Consider the following 21,063-nt stretch of genomic DNA (forward strand, 5'->3'; position numbering starts at 1 on the left):
CCCACAAATACATCAGAAATACATCTACATGTGGAACAACTCCTACAGAACACGTACTGAACGCTGGCAGAAAATCCTCAAACTTCCCAAAAGGCAAGAAACTGCCCACGTACCTGGGTAGGGTAAAAGAAAAAAGAATAAACAGAGACAAAAGGATAGGGACGGGACCTGCACCAGTGGGAGGGAGCTGTGAAGGAGGAAAGATTTCTACCCACTAAGAAGCCCCTTCGCGGGCGGAGACTGCGGGTGGCGGAGGGGGAAAGCTTCGGAGCCGCGGCGGAGAGCACAGCAACAGGGGTGCGGAGGGCAAAGCGGAGAGATTCCCGCACAGAGGATCGGTGCCGACCAGCACTCACCAGCCCGAGAGGCTTGTCTGCTCACCCGCCGGGGCGGGCGAGGGCTGGGAGCTGAGGCTCGGGCTTCGGTCGGAGCGCAGGGAGAGGACTGGGGTTGGCGGCGTGAACACAGCCTGCAGGGGATTAGTGCGCCACCGCTAGCCGGGACGGAGTCCGGGGAAAAGTCTGGACCTGCCGAAGAGGCAAGAGACTTTTTCTTACCTCTTTGTTTCCTGCTGCGCGAGGAGAGGGGATTCAGAGCACCACCTAAACAAGCTCCAGAGACGGGCGCGAGCCGTGGCTATCAGCGCGGACCCCAGAGACGGGCATGAGACGCTAAGGCTGCTGCTGCAGCCAACAAGAAGCCTGTGTACGAGCACAGGTCACTATCCACACCCCCCTTCCGGTAGCCTGTGCAGCCCGCCACAGGGACAACTTCCCTGGGAGAACACACGGCGCCTCAGGCTGGTGCAACGTCCCGCCGGCCTCTGCCGCCGCAGGCTCCCCCCGGCCTGGGTGAGCCAGAGCCCCCGAAGCAGCTGCTGCTTTAACCGCGTCCTGTCTGAGCGAAGAACAGACGCCCTCAGGCGACCTACACACACACAGGCGGGGCCAAATCCAAAGCTGAACCCCGGGAGCTGTGGGAACACAGAAGAGAAAGGGAAATTTTTTTCTTTTGTGGAGATTTAATCCGCCTCAGGAGCAGCGGATTAAATCTCCACAATCAACCTGATGTACCCTGCATCTGTGGAATACCTGAATAGACAACGAATCATCCCCAAATTGAGGCGGTGAACTTTGGGAGCAATGATATATATATATATTTTTCTTTTTTCCCTTTTTGTGAGTGTGTATCTGTATGCTTCTGTGTGTGAATTTGTCTGTATAGCTTTGCTTTTACCATTTGTCCTAGGGTTCTGTCAGTCCGTGTATTTTTTTTTTGGTTATTATTATTTTTTTGTATAGTTTTTAGCACTTGTTATCATAGGTGGATTTGTTTTTTGATTTGGTTGCTCTCTTCTTTCTTTTTTTATTTAAAATTTTTTTATTTTTAATAATTCTTTTTTATTTTAATAACTTGATTTTCTTTCTTTCTTTCTTTCCTTCTTTCTTTCTTGTTTTCTCCCTTTTCTTCTGAGCCGTGTGGCTGACAGAGTCTTGGTGCTCCAGCTGGGTGTCAGGCCTGTGCCTCTGAGGTGAGACAGCCGAGTTCAGGACACTGGTCCACCAGAGACCTCCCGGCCCCATGTAATATCAATCAGTGGGAGCTCTCCCAGAGATCTCCATCTCAACGTTAAGACCCAGCTCCACTCAACGACCAGCAAGCTACAGTGCTGGATACCCTATGCCAAACAACTAGCAAGACAGGAACACAACCCCACCCATTAGTAGAGAGGCTGCTTAAACTTATAATAAGTTCACAGACACCCCAAAACACACAGCCAGACGTGGTCCTGCCCACCAGAAATACAAGATCCAGCCTCATCCACCAGAACACAGGCACCAGTCCGCTCCACCAGGAAACCTACACAACCCACTGAACCAACCTTACCCACTGGGGGCAGACACCAAAAACAATGGAAAGTACGAACCTGCAGCCTGTGTAAAGGAGACCCCAAAGACAATAAGTTAAACAAAATGAGAAGACAGAGGAATGCACAGCAGATGAAGGAGCAAAGTAAAAACCCACCAGATCAAACAAATGAAGAGGAAATAGGCAGTCTTCCTAAAAAAGAATTCAGAGTCATGATGGTAAAGATGATCCAAAATCTTGGAAATAGAACAAAGAAAATACAAGAAACTTTTAACAAGGACCTAGAAGAACTAAAGAGCAAACAAACAATGGTGAACAACACAATAAATGAAATTAAAAATTCTCTAGAAGGAATCAATAGTAGAATAACTGAGGCAGAATAACTGAGGAGATACCTGGAAGATAAAATAGTGAAAATAACTACCACAGAGCAGAATAAAGAAAAAAGATAGAAAAGAATTGAGGACAGTCTCAGAGACCTCTGGGACAACATTAAACGCACCAACATTCGAATTATAGGGATCCCAGAGGAAGAGAAAAAGAAAGGGACTGAGAAAATATTTGAAGAGATTATAGTTGAAAACGTCCCTAATATGGGAAAGGAAATAGTTAATCAAGTCCAGGAAGTGCAGTGTGTCCCATACAGGATAAATCCAAGGAGAAACACGCCAAGAAACATATTAATCCAATTATCAAAAATTAAACACAAAGAAAAAATATTAAAAGCAGCAAGGGAAAAACAACAAATAACATATGAGGGAATCCCCATAAGATTAACAGCTGATCTTTCAGCAGAAACTGAAAGCCAGAAGGGAGTGGCAGGACATATTTAAAGTGATGAAAGGTAAAAACCTACAAGAAAGACTACTCTACCCAGCAAGGATCTCATTCAGATTTGATGGAGAAATTCAAACCTTAACAGACAAGCAAAAGCTAAGACAATTCAGCACCACCAAACCAGCTTTACAGCATTTGCTAAAGGAACTTCTCTAGGCAGGAAACAAAAGGGAAGGAAAAGACCTACAATAACAAATCCAACACAATTAAGAAAATGGTAATAGGAACACACATATCAATAATTACCTTAAATGTAAATGGATTAAATACTCCAACCAAAAGACATAGACTGGCTGAATGGATACAAAAACAAGACCTGTATAAATGCTGTCTACAAGAGAACCAGTTCAGACCTAGGGACACATATAGACTGAAAGTGAGGGGATGGAAAAAGATATTCCATGCAAATGAAAATCATGAGAAACATGGAGTAGCAATTCTCGTATCAGACAAAATAGACTTAAAGAGACAAAGAAAGACACTACATAGTGATCAAGAGATCAATCCATGAAGAAGATATAACAATTGTAAATATTTATGCACCCAACATAGGAGCACCTCAATACATAAGGCAAATGCTAACACCATAAAAGGAGAAATCAACAGTAACACAATCATAGTAGGGGACTCTAACACCCCACTTTCACCAATGGACAGATCATCCAAAATGAAAATAAATAAGGAAACACAAGCTTTAAATGATACATTAAACAAGATGGACTTAATTGATATTTATAGGACATTCCAACCAAAACACCAGAATACACTTTCTTTTCAAGTGCTCATGGAACATTCTCCAGGATAGACCATATCTTGGGTCACAAATCAAGCCTTGGTAAATTTAAGGAAATTGAAATTGTATCAAGTATCTTTTCCGACCACAACACTATGAGACTAGATATCAATTACAGGAAAAAATCTGTAAAAAGTACAAACACATGGAGGCTAAACAATACATTACTTAATAACCAAGAGATCACTAAAGAAATCAAAGAGGAAATCAAAAACTACTTAGAAACAAATAACAAGGAAAACACAATGACCCAAAACGTATGAGATGCAGCAGACGCAGTTTTAAGAGGGAAATTTATAGCAATACAATGCTACCTCAAGAAACAAGAAACATCTCAAATAAACAACCTAACCTTACACCTAAAGCAATTAGAGAAAGAAGAACAAAAAACCTCCAAAGTTAGCAGAAGGAAAGAAATCATAAAGATCAGATCAGAAATAAATGAAAAAGACATGAAGGAAACAACAGCAAAGATCAATAAAACTAAAAGCTGGTTCTTTGAGAAGATAAAAAACATTGATAAACCATTAGCCAGACTAATCAAGAAAAAAAGGGAGAAGACTCAAATCAATAGAATTAGAAGTGAAAACGGAGAAGTGACAACTGAGACTGCAGAAATACAAAGGATCATGAGAGATTACTACAAGCAACCATATGCCAGTAAAATGGACAACCTGGAAGAAATGGACAAATTCTTAGAAAAGCACAAACTTCTGAGACTAAACCAAGAAGAAACAGAAAATATAAACAGACCAATCGCAAGCACTGAAATTGAGACTGTGATTAAAAATCTTCCAACAAACAAAAGCTCAGGACCAGATGGCTTCACAGGCAAATTCTATCAAACATTTAGAGAAGAGCTAACACCTATCCTTCTCAAACTCTTCAAAATATAGCAGAGGGAGGAACACCCCCAAACTCATTCTACAAGACCACATCACCCTGATACCAAAACCAGACAGAGAGGTCACAAAGAAAGAAAACTACAGGCCAATATCACTGGTAAACATAGATGCAAAAATCCTCAACAAAAGACTAGCAAACAGAATCCAGCAGCACATTAAAAGGATCATACCCCATGATCAAATGGGGTTTCTCCCAGGAATGCAAGGATTCTTCAATATATGCAAATCAATCAAAGTGATAAACCAAATTAACAAATTGAAGGAGAAAAACCATGTGATCATCTCAGTAGTTGCAGAAAAAAGATTTCGACAAAATCAACACCCATTTATGATAAAGTCTCCAGAAAACAGGCACAGAGGGAACTTAACCTCAACATAATAAAGGCCATATATGACAAACCCACAGCCAACATCGTTCTCAATGGTGAAAAACTGAAACCATGTCCTCTAAGATCAGGAACAAGACGAGGTTGCCCACCCTCACCACTATTATTCAACATAGTTCTGGAAGTTTTAGCAACAGCAATCAGAGAAGAAAAAGAAATAAAAGGAATTCAAATTGGAAAAGAAGTAAAGCTGTCACTGTTTGCAGATGACATGATAATATACATAGAGAATCCTAAGGACTCTACCAGAAAACTACTAGAGCTAATCAACAAATTTGGTAAAGCTGCAGGATCCAAAATTAATGCACAGAAATCTCTTGCATTCCTATACATTAATGATGAAAAATCTGAAAGAGAAATTAAGGAAACATTCCCATTTACCACTGCAACAAAAAGAATAAAATACCTAGGACTGAACCTACCTAAGGATACAAAAGACCTGTATGCAGAAAACTATAAGACACAGATGAAAGAAATTAAAGATGATACAAACAGATGGAGAGATATACCATGTTCCTGGATTGGAAGACTCAACATTGTGAAAATGACTATACTACCCAAAGCAATCTACAGATTCAATGCAATCCCTATCAAACTACCAATGGCATTTTTCACAGAACTAGAACAAAAAATTTCACAATTTGTATGGAAACACAAAAGGCCCTGAATAGCCAAAGCAATCTTGAGAAAGAAAAACGGAGCTGGAGAAATCAGACTCCCTGACTTCAGACTATATTACAAAGCTACAGTAGTCAAGACAGTATGGTACTGGCACAAGAACAGAAATACAGATTAATGGAACAGGATAGAAAGCCCAGAGATAAACTCATGCACATATGGTCACCTTATCTTTGATAAAGGAGGCAAGAATATACAATGGAGAAAAGACAGCCTCTTCAATAAGTGGTGCTGGGCGAACTGGACAGCCACATGTAAAAGAATGAAATTAGAACACTCCTTAACACCATACACAAAAATAAACTCAAAGTGGATTAAAGACCTAAATGTAAGGCCAGACACTATCAAACTCTTAGAAGAAAACATAGGCAGAACACTCTATGACATAAATCATAGCAAGATCCTTTTTGACCCACTTCCTAGAGAAACAGAAATAAAAACAAAAATAAACAAATGGGACCTAATGAAACTTAAGAGCTTTTGCACAGCAAAGGAAACTATAAACAAGATGAAAAGACAACCCTCAGAATGGGAGAAAATATGTGCAAATGAAGCAACTGACAAAGGATTCATCTCCAAAATTTACAAGCGGCTCATGCAGCTCAATACCAAAAAAACCCCAACCCAATCCAAAAATGGGCAGAAGGCCTAAATAGACATTTATCCAAAGAAGACATACAGATTGCCAGCAAACACATGAAAGAATGTTCAACATCACTAATCATTAGAGAAATGCAAATCTAAACTACAGTGAGATATCACCTCACACCAGTCAGAATGGCCATCATCAAAAAATCTACAAACAATAAATGCTGGAGAGGCTGTGGAGAAAAGGGAACCCTCTTGCACAGTTGATGGGAATGTAAATTGATACAGCCACTATGGAGAACAGTATGGAGGTTCCTTAAGAAAGTAAAAATAGAACTACCATATGACCCAGCAATCCCACTACTGGGTATATACCCTGAGAAAACCATAATTCAAAAAGAGTCATGTACCAGACTGTTCATTGCAGCTCTGTTTACAATAGCGAGGACATGGACGCAACCTAAGTGTCCATCGACAGATGAATGGATAAAGAAGATGTGGCACATATATACAATGGAATATTACTCAGCCATAAAAAGGAACGAAATTGAGTTATTTGTAGTGAGGTGGAGGGACCTAGAGTCTTGTCATACAGAGTGAAGTAAGCCAGAAAGAGAAAAACAAATACCGTATGCTAACACATATATATGGAATCTAAAAAAAAAAAAGGTTATGAAGTACCTAGGGGCAAGACAGGAATAAAGACACAGACATAGAGAATGGACTTGAGGACACGGGGAGGGGGAACGGTAAGCTGGGACGAAATGAGAGAGTGGCATAGACTTATATACACTACCAAATGTGAAACAGATAGCTAGTGGGAAGAATCCGCATAGCACAGGGAGATAAGCTCCGTGCTTTGTGACCACCTAGAGGGGTGGGATAGGGAGGGTTGGAGGGAGAAGCAAAAGGGAGGAGATATGGGGATATATGTATACGTATAGCTGATTCACTTTGTTTTAAAGCATAAAGTAACACACCATTGTAAAGCAATTATACTCCAATACAGATATTAAAAAAAAATTGACATACAAGACTGTTTAAGTTTAGAAACAACATAGGAATTACATTTTTTCGGACCAAAACTATAACTTCCCAAAGTCGCAGAAGTGCAGTGAATGCAGCATAGCTGAACAAGGGACAAGCTTATTCCTGGGACCAAAATTCCCAATTCTGAAAGAGTGTGATGCCTAGGACCTTTGGGGGACCTCACACTCCCTGTATTCAGCAAAACAGGCATGTTATTTCTTCTTCTAACACCACCAGCAGAAACAAATATTGCAGAAGCACTGTGACTTGTGGAGGCAGATTCTCACTTTCTTTTTAGTTTTCAAGCCATCCCTTACAGGCTGAGATGCAGTCTCTTAATTTCTTTTCATGGATCTCGGCTCAATGCTTATGTAACAGCTTGGCGTTTTGACAGAAATTAGGCTCTGTGCTGGGAAAAGTTGCTAGTTGTATCAGGAGTCTTAAACTTTGAAATCCCCAAATATATTATTTTAAAGGTCTTGAGTGCTCGTTCAGATGATAAATTATGACATTTATACAGAAACCAATACGAATTCAAATGTAGGAGATCCAGAGTGGCTAGAGCCTAGGGGAGTTTATGGAGACAAGGCAGTAGAAAGAATTCTGGAAAGAACGTTGGAAGACCTTTAATGTCAAGGAGCCCAGACTGTACTTGGTAATTGTGGAAAGTCCTAATGGATTAGAAAGCAGGGCAATAGTATAATCAAAGTGGTGCTTCTAGGCCATAGATGACATGAGAAATTGAAGACGAAATTAGTTTTAAACATTTGCATATGTATGAAGAATATTGAGAAAGCATCACAACAAGTCAGTAGTACAGTAATTATCTGAGTGATAGAATTATCAATGCTTTTTATTTTACTCATCTGTGTTACTTAATTTTATTGATAACACATATGTGTTGCTTTGCATTAAAGAAGGCCTAAATATTTAAGCCTTCTTTAATGCAAATAATGTAAATGTTTATTTTATAATGAAAAATTTCAAATACAAGAAAGAATATTAAAATGAATCCCACATACACGTCACCCAGATTAAACAATGATCAAGATTTTGCCAGATTTGCCCCCTCTCTCCCTTTTTCCTTTCTTTCCTTTCATTCCTTTACCAGTATCTTACCCCTGCTGGTTCTTGTGTCTTCCTGACCTGACCCATTAGTTCTTGATAGCTTCCTTGCTTTCCAGTACAGCAAGATGTCCCAGACTCCTCTTAATTTCCTGCCACAGGCCTGAAATCAGCCTGTCTTTCAAGGTGCTCTGTTTCCTTTCAGCGGGTGAAAAATTATTTGAAGAAATAAAGGTATAAGCTAACAACAAGAACAACAGCAAGATGCCCCTAAAATAAAAAGAAGGGCACCTGTATATAAACTCCATGAAATATGTGTAAAAGCTCTATAAGGAAAATTATAAAGTTTTATAAGACATACACAAAAGGTTTGAAAAAGTCAAGGCACATGTCACCCTAAACACGTATTCACGTTGTTTACAAATATTTTATTCTATATAAGCTTTTAGTTTAACTCAAATAGGATTTCATTATAATGGGAAAAGGATTAAGACATGCATATGAAAAAAGAGAACGCATAGGTTGATACTGAAAAGTACAAAAGGCAACTTACACCATTTGACAAAAAGTACTTACATTATGGTAGTCTTTAAAACCAGGAGGAAGAAAAACGTCAAAAAGATACCACCAAACATGAAATGATGCCTCACCTCACTATTAAAAAGATGGAAATTCAATCAGGCTAATAATTTGAATAGCAGTGAGTCACCTTCACTTGCTCAGGTAGTAGATAAGAACCATGTTTGACCACAGGACAGGGTTTTTAAAACAGGCAAGTATAAGCAAATACTATTCAGCATCAGGGAAACTGAGAACAAATAATCCTAACATTAATGTGTCAGTTCTGATGCATTGTTTTCAGGATCATTCTCTTCTGACTACTATTGATGGACAGTGAGTGGACATACGATTCACACTGGGCCAGATCCATTTCTTTGGAAATTTAAACTTGGGTTAAGGAAGGTGGTCTCTCTCAAAACAAGCTGAGGCTGAAATCTACAAAACTGAGCAGCTGTAGGGGCCCCTGGGTTCAAATGCTCTTGAGCAAGACCCCACATGATAGCCTTCTGCTTTCTGAGTGGTTGATGCCAGTAGGAGTACTATGCAAGCAGAGTTGACCTGAGATATCTTATTTGCATTCATTTGCCTCTTGCTTTTATTCCAATCAGAAATTGTTTATTCAATACCTCATTTGAATACACAGTATATAAATAAGCTCTGTGGCTTCACAGCCTGCCATCCTTCTTTTCTCAAGGTAGATAATGGCTGTGTCTCCTATCTCCCAGTCTTCCTCTAAGTTTACTGTCACGTCCAAGAAAGGCTCCAAGAAGCTATCCTCAAGATGAAAAGAAAGGCAAGAAGCACCAGAGATGTCACAGACAGTGCTGCGGTTTGCCCCAACCCTGGCATCTCTATGGAAGCCATGTGAATACTGAACTCGTTTGTGACCTTTGAGTACATCACTGGTGAGTCAACCTACTTGGCTCATTACAACAGACTCTTTACTCTCCTCTACAGCAGCGGTCCCCAACCTTTTTGGCACCAGGGACCGGTTTCAAGGAAGATAATTTTTCCATGGACGGTGGGGGGGAGGGGTGGTTTCAGGATGATTCAAGTGCATTACCTTTATTGTGCACTTTATTTCTATTATTACATTGAAATATATAATGAAATAATTATACAACCCATCATAATGCAGAATCAGTGGGAGCCCTGAGCTTGTTTTCACTTGTCAGTCACTGATAGGGTTTTGATATGAGTCTGCAAGCAATTGACTTATTATGGTGTCTGTGCAGTGAAACCTCTCTGCTAATGATGATCTGTATTTGCAGCCGTTCCCCAGCGCTGGCATCACCACCTCAGCTCCTCCTCAGATCATCAGGCATTAGATTCCCATAAGGAGTGCGCAATCTAGATCTCTCGAATGCGTATTTCAGAGTACGGTGCACGCTCCTATGAGAATCTAACGACCCTGCTGATCTGACAGGAGGCGGAGCTCAGGCGGTAATGCGAGTGATGGGGAGCAGCTGTAAATACAGATGAAGCTTCGCTTGCTTGCCCGCCACTCACCTCCTGCTGTGTGGCCCTGTTCCTAACAGGCCATGACCCGTACCGGTCCACGGTCCAGGGCTTGGGGACCCCTGCTCTACAGGGAATTCCAGAGAACTAATGCCTGTTGATGACTGGGGAACCAGCCAAGCACGCTGTGTGCAAGGCACTGTGCCTCGTCACCAAGTACAACAGCTACAAGAGAGCATTTTTTAGGACACCAACATCTGAAACCAGAGGCTCTTTTCAGAGCCACTCATACTTTCAGCTTATGAGCGATAGTCTATTGAGATTTCATTTGTTATGGATTTGGGACTCTTCTTTGATTTAAAAAAAATGTGTTTTTTTTTTTAATAAGCTTTCTAACTTGGAACAATTTTAGATTTACATAAAAGTTGTAAAGGTAGTTCCCACATACCTCACCATTTCCTCTGTTGTCAACATTTATGCATTTGTCACAACCTAGGAAATAACACTGGTACTTTACTGTGAATTAAACTCTAAACTTTGGGTTTCATTAGATTTTACCTAATGTTCTTTGTCTGTTCCAGGATCCAATCCAAAACACAGTTGACTCTTGAACAACTCGGGGTTTGAACTGTGCGCGTATACTTATACGCAGATACTTTTCAATAGTAAATACTACAGTGCTATACAGTCTGTGGTTGAATATGTGGATGTGGAAGAACCTTGAATATGGAATCCGACTATAAGGTATATGCTGATTAAACCCGTGTCATGTTGTACATGACATTTACTTGTAATGTCTCCTTAACTGCTCTGGGCTGACAGTTTCTCAGAATTTCCTTGTTTTCGATAATTTTGAGGACTCATATTCTTTAGAATGTTCCTAACTTGTATTTGTCTGACGTTTTTCTCATGTTTAGACTGAGATTATGTGTTGCTGGGAGGAAGACCAGAGAAGTGAATTGCCCTTCTCAACACATCATATTAATGGCACATGCAAACCACGTGGTTTATCACTGATGATCTTAACACTGATCATTTGCGGTAGTGTTTGCCAGTTTTCTCTACTGTAAAGTCACTCCTGTTTTCCCCTGCCTTTCCATACTCCACTTTGTTAAGTCTGGGGAGTTAAGTTCCAGCTGCTTGATGGGGGAACATCTATATAAATGATTTGAAATTCTTCTGTTTAGGAGATTTTTCACATATCCCTCATTTAGTCAATCACTTACATCAGCATTCTCAGATTTTAAATTTTCACATTTTAGTTTTTAATGCCATGTTCTAAACATAATCTAATTTTGTTCAATATATCTGTACAATTTCCTTTCAGTTTTCAAAATTTTCCCGTCCTTCTGTGCCCTTCTTAATCACATGCCTTATCTATGTACATTAATTCAAAACATGGTTGGCTTCTTCGTAACTTGATTGCTCCTCAACATATTATGTAGTTTACTTTCATCTTTTAATTTCTTACAGAACTCTATACTTCGTACCTGCTTCTGTATGTCTTAAGCTCTCACGTGTCTAACAATGACTTTAAAAGAATAACCAGCGACACTTTCTCCTTGAGATAAGGCAAACTGCTGAATTTTCTGTAACTTTATGACATCCTACCTGTTCATTTGCTTTCCAATTTTTCTTGGTGTTTATAATACAGATCAAATGAAACCATTTGAAAGATCTGACAAAAACTCCCTAATAATTCCAATTATGGTATACCATGTCACATTCCTACCTCTAGTGAGACACTAGTATCCCTCCCCCACATGTGCCATTTAGGTTTTTGATGGACATTACATGTTAAGAAACACTTTCTAAGCACGTGTTAAACCACAGGCATTGCGAATACTTATCAAAATGAGCCTTAAAAAGGGTATTAGAATGCTGAAGCTTTACTCTTTTTCTCTCACCCGATGGGCATCTTGAAGGGCCATGAACTTGACCTTCAGTAATAAAAAAAGCTGCAAAGAACCTCACGTGCTAGAATCAACATGATAAAGTTATGGTTAACAGATCTTTTCGGCGGCCTACGTTTGGAATACGTCACAATCACAGACCCAGACAGCCCAGGCACAGCCCTCAATGATAATTTACGTGGCTCTGAAAAGAGCCTTTGGTATCTTCCTTCACCAGACGTTTAGATTGCTCAACGGTAACCTCCACGTGGATTACTTGCCCTGCATTTTGTGATGGTGGCTCTCGGTCTTCCTGGGCAGCAGCACGGCGTAGATGTTCGTCAAGACGCCACCCTGAGTGAGTCACACCACCCAGCAAATTGTTGAGTTCCTCATCATTACGGACTGCTAGCTGCAAGTGGCACGGGATAATGCGCGTCTTCTTGTTGTCACGGCAGACATTGCCTGCCAACTCCAAGATCTGAGCCGTTATGGACTCCAATACCGCTGCCAAATACACAGGCAAACCAGCCGCAAGGCGCTCGGCATAGTTACCCTTGCGGAGCAGACGACAGATCCAACCAACCGGAAACTGCAAGCCTGCTCTGGATGAGCGAGATTTACCTTTACCGAGGGCTTTCCCACCTTGTTTACCATGCCCACACACATCTCTAACGAGAAACCGCGACGCCAATACGGTGATCTGTAACACTTACGACTGGGCATATTTATAGTCTGACGGTAGGGTGTGCTTTGCTTTCTGATTGGCTGATGGCCATCTATCCAATCAGAAATGCTCACGGAAATCACCTCATTTACATAACGAGAGTCCCAGATATCCAATCAGATACTGGCCTCTCCACACGTCACTTGAGCGCTGCCCCTATAAATACCACCCTTTCCGCCCAGGATCTGTCTTCGGTTTTTTGGCGTTGGTGGGAGCAGTTACAGCTGTTAACGGTATAGCGCTTAACACTAATTATGCCAGATCAGGCTTCAAGAAGTATTGCTGTTTCTAAGAAAGGATTTAAGAAAGCCATAACAAAGACTCAAAAGAAAGAAGAAAGAAAGCACAAGAGATGCAGGAAAGAGAGTTATTCGATTTATATCTACAAAGTGTTGAAGCAAGTACACCCGGACACCGGTATCTCATCAAAAGCCATGAGTATCATGAATTCCTTCGTCGCTGATGTTTTCGAGCGTATTGCAAACGAGGCTTCCCGCTTGGCTCACTACAATAAGCGATCGACTATTACGTCTAGGGAGATTCAAACGGCCGTGCGCCTGTTGCTGCCAGGAGAGCTGGCTAAGCACGCTGTGTCCGAGGGCACGAAGGCTGTAGCGAAGTACACTACCTCCCTGTAAAGTTGCAAAGTGTAAGCAGGCTCCAGTTACAATCCAAAGGCTCTTTTCAGAGCCAGCCACGTTTCTGAAAGAGCTGTGGACTCAACGTAAGTAGGATGCTTACGTTAATAAAGTTTTACTACTCACCTGCCGTTTGTAATTTAGTGACTGACTTTCTACTGTATAGAAGCCCCCATGAGGCTCCAACGGTCTTCAGAAATGAACTGCAGCAAAAGAAATTCTTCAGAATGCTTTTTTACAGGAAAGTTTATGGTTAATACACGTAGAAGGTGTTCTTAGAGTGAAGGAGCTGTAAAGTATAACAGATGTATTTGTCTCTATAAATGACTGAAAATTCTATAAAAGGCCTGAAGGTGTGGAGAGATTTTGTAAAGTACATTATCCTGTTTTTTTTCTACTTCTGTATCTGAAAAGTTTGGATTCTGTAGGCCAGCGAAGTTGTTTGAAAGCTCGAGTGGTTTGAGGTCCTCAACTTGGGGTCTTTTTGCCCTGGTGACCTACGTTGTCCAGGGCATGTTGACCTGGGATGGGGGAATATTGCTCTCTGTCTCACCGGAAGCCAGCAATCTGGCTAACCACAATTGATTAGAAAACAGTAACTCAAACTCCTTTTTTGGTTTTTTCTGTAAATAACCGTGTGATCATTTGTGGGTGTTTTGTTTGATGAATCATTTAAATAGGTGTTGGTGTCCTGTATTACTGAACTACCTGGACTCCACTCAGCAGACAAGCATTAAACATCAGTGGTAACAATCATGGATCAGAGCCCAGGCTCCAAGGCCCTGCAGTCTCACTGCTCTTCTCCCGATCCTGGCATTACATCCTCATGCTGGTCACAGTTCCAAGTGTTCACACAGGTCAAAGTAGTGGTAGGAAGACAGTCTATCTCCCTGGGTTTCCAATTGAGAGCAAATGAGGAGGACTTCCTCTCAAGTCCCTTCTCTAGAATTGAGCCTAGTCCCAGATGCTGCTTGAGTCATTCATCTGAAGGGAAATTGGGACAATGTGATTGATGTGAACCAGTTTACTTAATATGTGTGGCATATTTATTACGTTTAGCTCTAGGTATTTTGTTTTCATTTCCATAAATAGTGTATTTCCCAATTCATATCTTCCAGCATCTTGTTTTATATGAAAGTACTGATTTTTGTGCATTTTTATATCTTATTATATCTTACTGAATTGACTAATTTTTGCATTGGCTTTCTGATATAATTCTGTTGGGTTTTACATGTTTGCAATGATGTCTGAAAATAGTAAACATTTCACTGCTTCCTTTCAATTTAGTTAGTTCACTCCTAATTCCTTTCACCTGATTTCAGTGCCTCATACCTTCATATCAATGTTAAATAGGGTGGCTATTGTTTTATCCTTCACTTTGCTGAAGATCTACACTATTCCTCGTTAGATATATCATACAATGACGAAGAATTCTATGTCTGCTTTATTGAGAATTGTTAAGAATGCATGTTGAAATTTATAAAATGCCTTTTGAGCATCTCTGAAGAATGAGCGTAGGCCTTCCCTCTTTATGTATATTATGATGAGTTATTTAAATAAACTTCTTAATAGTCACCTTTGCATTTTTTTATATAACCCCCTGCTTGGGCATCATATGTTACTCATTTAATGTTCTGTTGAACTCTGGTTGCCAATGGATCATTTACAATTTATACTTCAATATTATAAATTAAATTGATCTCTTTTCCCTTTTTTGTGTGTGCAGTGATGTTCAGGTCCTGGTACAAATTTTTATTCAATTCATAAAAATAATATGGAGGATAGATGTCCTTTTAATACTCTGGAAGTGTTTGAACAGCATTGGAATTCCCTTTTCTTTAAAACTTTGGTAAACTTCCTTTTTAAAACAATTTGTACTTGGTGCCCTTTTTCAGATGACAGTTCTTTGACAATTATCTTTATTTTTCTTTAATGAATTTTTTCTATTTAGAGTTGCTAATAATTTGTAATGAGTTTTGGTAAATTATATTTTTCAATACAATTTTTTAAAGATATTCTCTTAGAGATCAGCAAATTGGTCTCTAATGATTTTAACCTCCGCTGTCTTTGTAACTACAGCTCCTTTATTATTCTAAATTTTGTACTTGTGTCTTCTGATTTTTCACAAACCACAATGGTTATTGGTTAATCTTTTATTTTTTAAGTGCGTTTATTTATTTGCTATTTCTTTACTCTTGCATTTAGTTTTACTGTTTTCTTTTTCCTAATTATTTTTTCCCGTTTTTCATTATTTAGCCTTTCTGCTTCCACTTGTTCACTTTATTTTTGTTTTTCCTAGCGTCTTTAGTGGGATGCTAACTTTATAGCGACAGTCTTTACATTGCACAGTTTTGATATAAATGAATTTCAGTTACCACAGTTTAGTTAAATAACACTACTTGCCCAAAAACACAGTTCAAAGGTCATTGCATGGTGAGTCATTGCATAAACTACAAAATTCACTGCTCGCTCTTTTAGTTCACAAGTCACTGCACAAATAACACATACACACTGTGATCAGTGACCTAATCGTGTCACTTATTTTAAAATTCGTTGGCCAAAATTTGTTGGCATGGTTACTGCACGTTATTCAGTTTATTCAAAAAGAGAAAGCATGTAGTTTAGTTGCCTCCTTGTCTTCCAGTGATAAACTCACATGAAAAAAATCAATAGTCAAGAGGGATTTGGCCAAGAAGATGAAAGTACAGCAAGACAAGAAAAAGTAATAACCCTGGAAGCAGAATTTGAATCGAAGGTAAATAGAGTTATTGAAGTAACAGTTGACCGGGGAAATGTTGACACTGTTGCCATGAAGAGACTAGCTATGCAAACCAGAGGAACTTAGTAAAGGCCAACTGATATAAATGTAGAAAATGGTCGTGATGAAAAGGAAGAAGTTCCAAAGAAAGTGACACTGGCAAAATACTTCATATTAAACGAATTCTCAGAGATATTTCGTGGCATTAAAAATGCAAAGGATGAAATATTGGAAGCTAATCCAAACTTAGAAAGAAACGTGACAATTCCCCAAAGCATAGGAAGGACACTCACTCTGTATCATAAGTTGCATGATAAGAAAAAAAATCAAGCACCATTCAACTATTTTTGGTAAGCTTTTAAAAAAGAAATGACACTAATTCTCACTGTTTTAATATTTAAAATTACAATGTCCTTAATATTAGTTTTTCACTTCCCTTTATATTTATGATAGATGGTGAGTTTTTAACGTTTTGATAAAAAGTTTTAAAGATCATGGAACAATCATGACTTTTCCCATTGATTATTAAGACTGCTTTGCATAGTCACTTTTAAGATTTCACACTACCTGAAGGACTGCCTGCATTTACACTTTCTAATTTATTAATGTAAGCAGCATTTAAATCTATCATTTTTCCTTTGGGCCATGCTTCACTTTATTCCCACAAGTTCTGTATATATTCTGAATTTTCATTAATGTGAGAGATGTGCTAGGAAAAGCAGATTCCTTCACTTCCTATTAGGAACCTGGAAATCACTGTTATCGACCAGCAAAGCAGCTGGTCAAATTCTCCTTCCATCAGAGATGCAGACCAAATGCAGACCAAGGACCCAGCTTTACGGAACTTGGAGGGACAAACACAGGACGTTGGGATGGGTTTGCAACCTTCAAAGGCTTTAATAATGTCAGAGAAATAAGAGTAAAGCTTTAGTCCAAGACAATTCATGAAAGCAGTGAAAACGCAGGCTTTTTTGTTTTTAGGTTAAAGTGCTTAAGAAAGGTGCTGTTTGTCCACCCACATCTCAATCCCTGAGTCATAAAGGACTGGCAAGACAGAATTTTCTGAGAAAAGGGCCACAGCAAAGTTAGGACTCTGCTTTAAATATGATAAGGTTTGGTTTGGGAACTGGGGAAAGTAGATCCTTTAGGTGCTACCCTCCCTAAGCTACATCTGGCTGTTAACTTCACCCTAAAATCATTGCAATGGTTACGCATTGAGATTTGCCATGGAAGCAGGGGAGATATTTGCTGTCTTTCCCTGGTTCTAGGCTGTGGTTTTGTTGTGCCACAGAACAGAGAACATAATGGATGCCAGTAAGATGAGGGCTGGAAAAAGGGCAGAGCAACTAGGCTTGTTTAGAAACCCAGATGCTGTAATTACCCAAAAGCCACCACAGTGCCTCTGAATTCAGAAAAGAAGAGGGCTGGTGTAGCCCTCAAAAAAGAGACTTTCTATTCTCATCTCAGATGGGTCCCTGAGGTCTACAGGGCAAGGGAAACCCTCCCAAGGAGCAGGGCCAGAGGAAGCTAGATCACACCAAGCCCTTTACTGCATCGTTCCGGCAGGTGGACATTGCTAGCTCTTCAGTGCAGGGCTGGTCATAGACAAGTGGCTGCATTTTGTTATTTTTCCTTATTTTGTTTTCCGAAAAGGTTTTAAAAAATTGTTTCCCTTTTCTTCACTCTTCAAACATTCACTGAGAGAGAGAGAGAGAGAGAAAGAGAGTGTGTGTGTGTGTGTGTAAGAGAGGAGGTCCTTACTCTCACTGTTTCCTTTCCAGTTTAGTGAGGCAGATATAAACACACAAGGTCATTTTAGCTGATTATGAATGAGAGAGATAATAAGGTGCCTAAGGAAAGCTTTGTATTGTCTGTAATTTACTCTAAAATACTTCTATCCAGATAGTGTGATGTAAATTTTGTGTGAGTCAATGTTAAGGTAAACCTTAGGATCTGTGAAATGTAGTAGGTTGAGTGTCCTGAAAAAGGACATGTCCAAGTCTTAACCCCTGGCACCTATGAATGTGACCCTTGTTTGGAAATAGGGTGTAGTTAAGAATCTTGAAATGAGATCATCCTGGATTTAGGGTATACTTATAAGAGAAGGGAGAGGGGCATCAGAGATGCAAAGTAGAGGACCATATGAAAACTGAGGCAGGCAGAGGTTGGAGTGATGCAGCTGCAAGCCAAGGAACACCGAAGATTGCCAGCTGCCGCCAGAAGCCAGGTAAGGCATAGAATAGATTCTCCCTCAGCGTCTCCACAAGGAATCAACCCTACTGACACTGTGATTTTGGACTTCTTGGCCTCCAAAACAGTGCAAGAATATATTTCTGTTTTACGCCAACCAGTTTTTGGTAACTTGTTGCAGCAGCCCTAGGAAACTAATAAATGGACTTTTCTAATGAGGAATTCACTCTCCAGAAGAGGTTAGTCATCATTTGACCCACTACAAGTTCTTTTCACCCCCTACAAGTTCTTTTCACCCACTACAAGTTCTTTAGCTCTTCATCTCCAATCACACTAGAGGGCTGATGGTTAGCAGAAGTAATGTGAGAAATTGTTTCAGTGATAAAAACAATAATAATCAAGATGTGTGTTTCCAGCAGACACACATGCATGAATTGAGTGGGATACCCTAGTAACCCCAGTATCCTGTGGCTGTAGAACTGGCATCCTTGATGAAGCAATCAGTCTAACAGCCAAGGAAGATTCAGTTATCTGCTCCCAACTGGATTATTAGTGGAATTCTGCCATCTGATTTTTATATCATCTGTCTCTAGTCTACTTTATATGTAAGGTATTTGCTGGAATCCTTAAACAGGGGTTCTTAGCTTTTATTGTATTATGGATTTCTTTGAAAGTCTAGTTGATCCTATATACATCTTCCTAAAATAAATTTCTAAGTACATAAAGTAAAATATGAATTTTAATAATAAAACAATGCCAGGTTGAAACAGTTTTAAAAATATTGTTTGATACAGTAATATTTGTGCTTCTTTGTGCTTCAAATAGCAAGATCAAAATTATAATATTCTGAGGTTGGGATGAGCCTAAACAATATTTTGATATATCTGGTTAAGTGCTAGGACTATAACTATGGTTTTCATTGGCAATAAAGTCACAGGTATAGCTAATGTGACGCTGGTCTATTCGCTATATTCAAAACTGAAAGAAATACTAACTTTCAGTTAATGGTTAGTGACAATATTTTTCTTATCTAAGATTACTTTGTCAGTTGTATGGAGAGTGGATTTTAGAAAGAAAACATTAGGAGCAGTGAGTCTAGTTAGAGACAGTAACCCAGGCGAGAGACGATGGGGGCTTGGACAAAAATGTTGGCAGTGGAGATGACAAAAGAAGTCAGATAATAATAAAATATTTAGGAAATAAAATCTCCATATGTTGTCAAAAGATTGAAATGGAGGTTGAACAGAGGCACTATCAAGGAAAAAATACATTTCTGGCTTGGAAAACCATGTGATTGGGGTGGCCCCATGGATATAGGGAACATTGGAATTTGAAAACAGGTCTGTCAGGATACACTGGAAACCCTTGTGGAGAGAAATTTTTAGAGATGGATGAGCACCATCAGGGTGGTAATATTAAGTAAGCAGTTACTGGTCTGCAGTTCATGGAGAGCCCTGGACTGCAGATATAGTTCGTGAATCGTCTGCTGTAGGTATTTACAGCAAGGGTATGACTTAGGTTGCCTAGAGAAAGAGTTTAGTGCTACAGTGTCCAATATGGTGGCCACTAGCCAGATGCGGTTACTGAGCACTTGAAATGTTGCATGAGATATGCTGTAAGTATAAAATACACATTGAATTTCAAAGTCCTAATTTTTAAAAATGTAAATCATTATAATTTAACCCTTATTACACATTGACATTTTAGATAAACTGGACTAAACAAAATATTTGATTAAAATTCATTTCACTTTTTTTTTATGCTATGTGGGTACTGGAACGTTTAACGTGACATATATGATCAGTATTTGTGGCTTGCATTATATTTCTACCAGACATTTGTGAAATTAAAAACTTCTGCTAGGATACTGTAAAAATAGACCACAGACCAGGAGAAAATATTTTCAAATCATTTATGTGAAACGGGACTTGTGTCCAAGAAAACAGAAAAAAGAATGCTTGTAACGAAACAATAAGAAAATAACCCAATTAAAGAATAGGCAAAAGAACTGGATAGACACTTCACCAAAAAAATTTACAGATGGGGGTTTCCCTAGTGGCGCAGTGGTTGGGAGTCCGCCTGCTGATGCAGGGGACACGGGTTCGTGCCCCGGTCCGGGAAGATCCCACATGCCGCGGAGCGGCTGAGCCCGTGAGCCATGGCCGCTGGGCCTGCGCGTCCGGAGCCTGTGCTCCGCAACAGGAGAGGCCGCAACAGTGAGAGGCCTGCGTACCGCAAAAAAAAAAAAAAAAAAATTTACAGATGGTAAATTAGCATACCAAAAGATCCTCAATATCATTTATTAGGAAAATGCAAATTAAAACGATGAGATATTAAACATCGATTAGAATGGATAACATCCAAAATATTGTACATTACCAAATGCTGAGGAGGATATGGAGCAACGGGAACACTCATTCATTGTTGGTAGGAATGCAGAATGGCACAGCCGCTTTCGAAGACAGTCTGACAGTTTCTTATAAAGCTAAACATACTGTTGAGCCTACCATCCAGCAGCTGTGCTCCTGGTAATACTTACCCAACTGATTTGAAAACTTATGTCCACACAAAAACTTGCATGTGAATAGTTATATAACAACTACAGCTAAAAAGTGGAAGCAACTAAGATCCCTTCATTAGATGAATGGATAGACAAACTGTGGTTTATGCATACAATGGAATACTAGTC

General features: G+C 39.6%; 3 protein-coding genes across 4 annotated transcripts in view; 1 reads left to right on the forward strand and 2 right to left on the reverse strand.

The window, feature by feature from the left end:
- The window catches only part of SLC17A1 (solute carrier family 17 member 1), a 218,727-nt gene that overhangs the window by 83,696 nt on the left and 113,968 nt on the right, over positions 1–21,063 (reverse strand). The gene's annotated exons all lie outside the window — the stretch shown is intronic.
- LOC114907510 (histone H2A type 1-A) lies at positions 12,335–12,876 on the reverse strand. The gene is given in 3 exon segments (XM_029243250.1): positions 12,335–12,422; positions 12,424–12,732; positions 12,872–12,876. Coding segments are annotated over 3 exon segments (402 nt in total).
- LOC114906953 (histone H2B type 1-A) lies at positions 13,043–13,426 on the forward strand. Its single transcript, XM_029241973.1, has one exon. It carries the CDS (start codon positions 13,043–13,045, stop codon positions 13,424–13,426), a length of 384 nt encoding a protein of 127 aa, XP_029097806.1.

The sequence above is a fragment of the Monodon monoceros genome, unplaced genomic scaffold (assembly GCF_005190385.1).
Source record: "Monodon monoceros isolate NGI ecotype Baffin Bay Population unplaced genomic scaffold, NGI_Narwhal_1 Super_Scaffold_3, whole genome shotgun sequence".
NCBI classification, from domain to species: Eukaryota; Metazoa; Chordata; class Mammalia; order Artiodactyla; family Monodontidae; genus Monodon; species Monodon monoceros.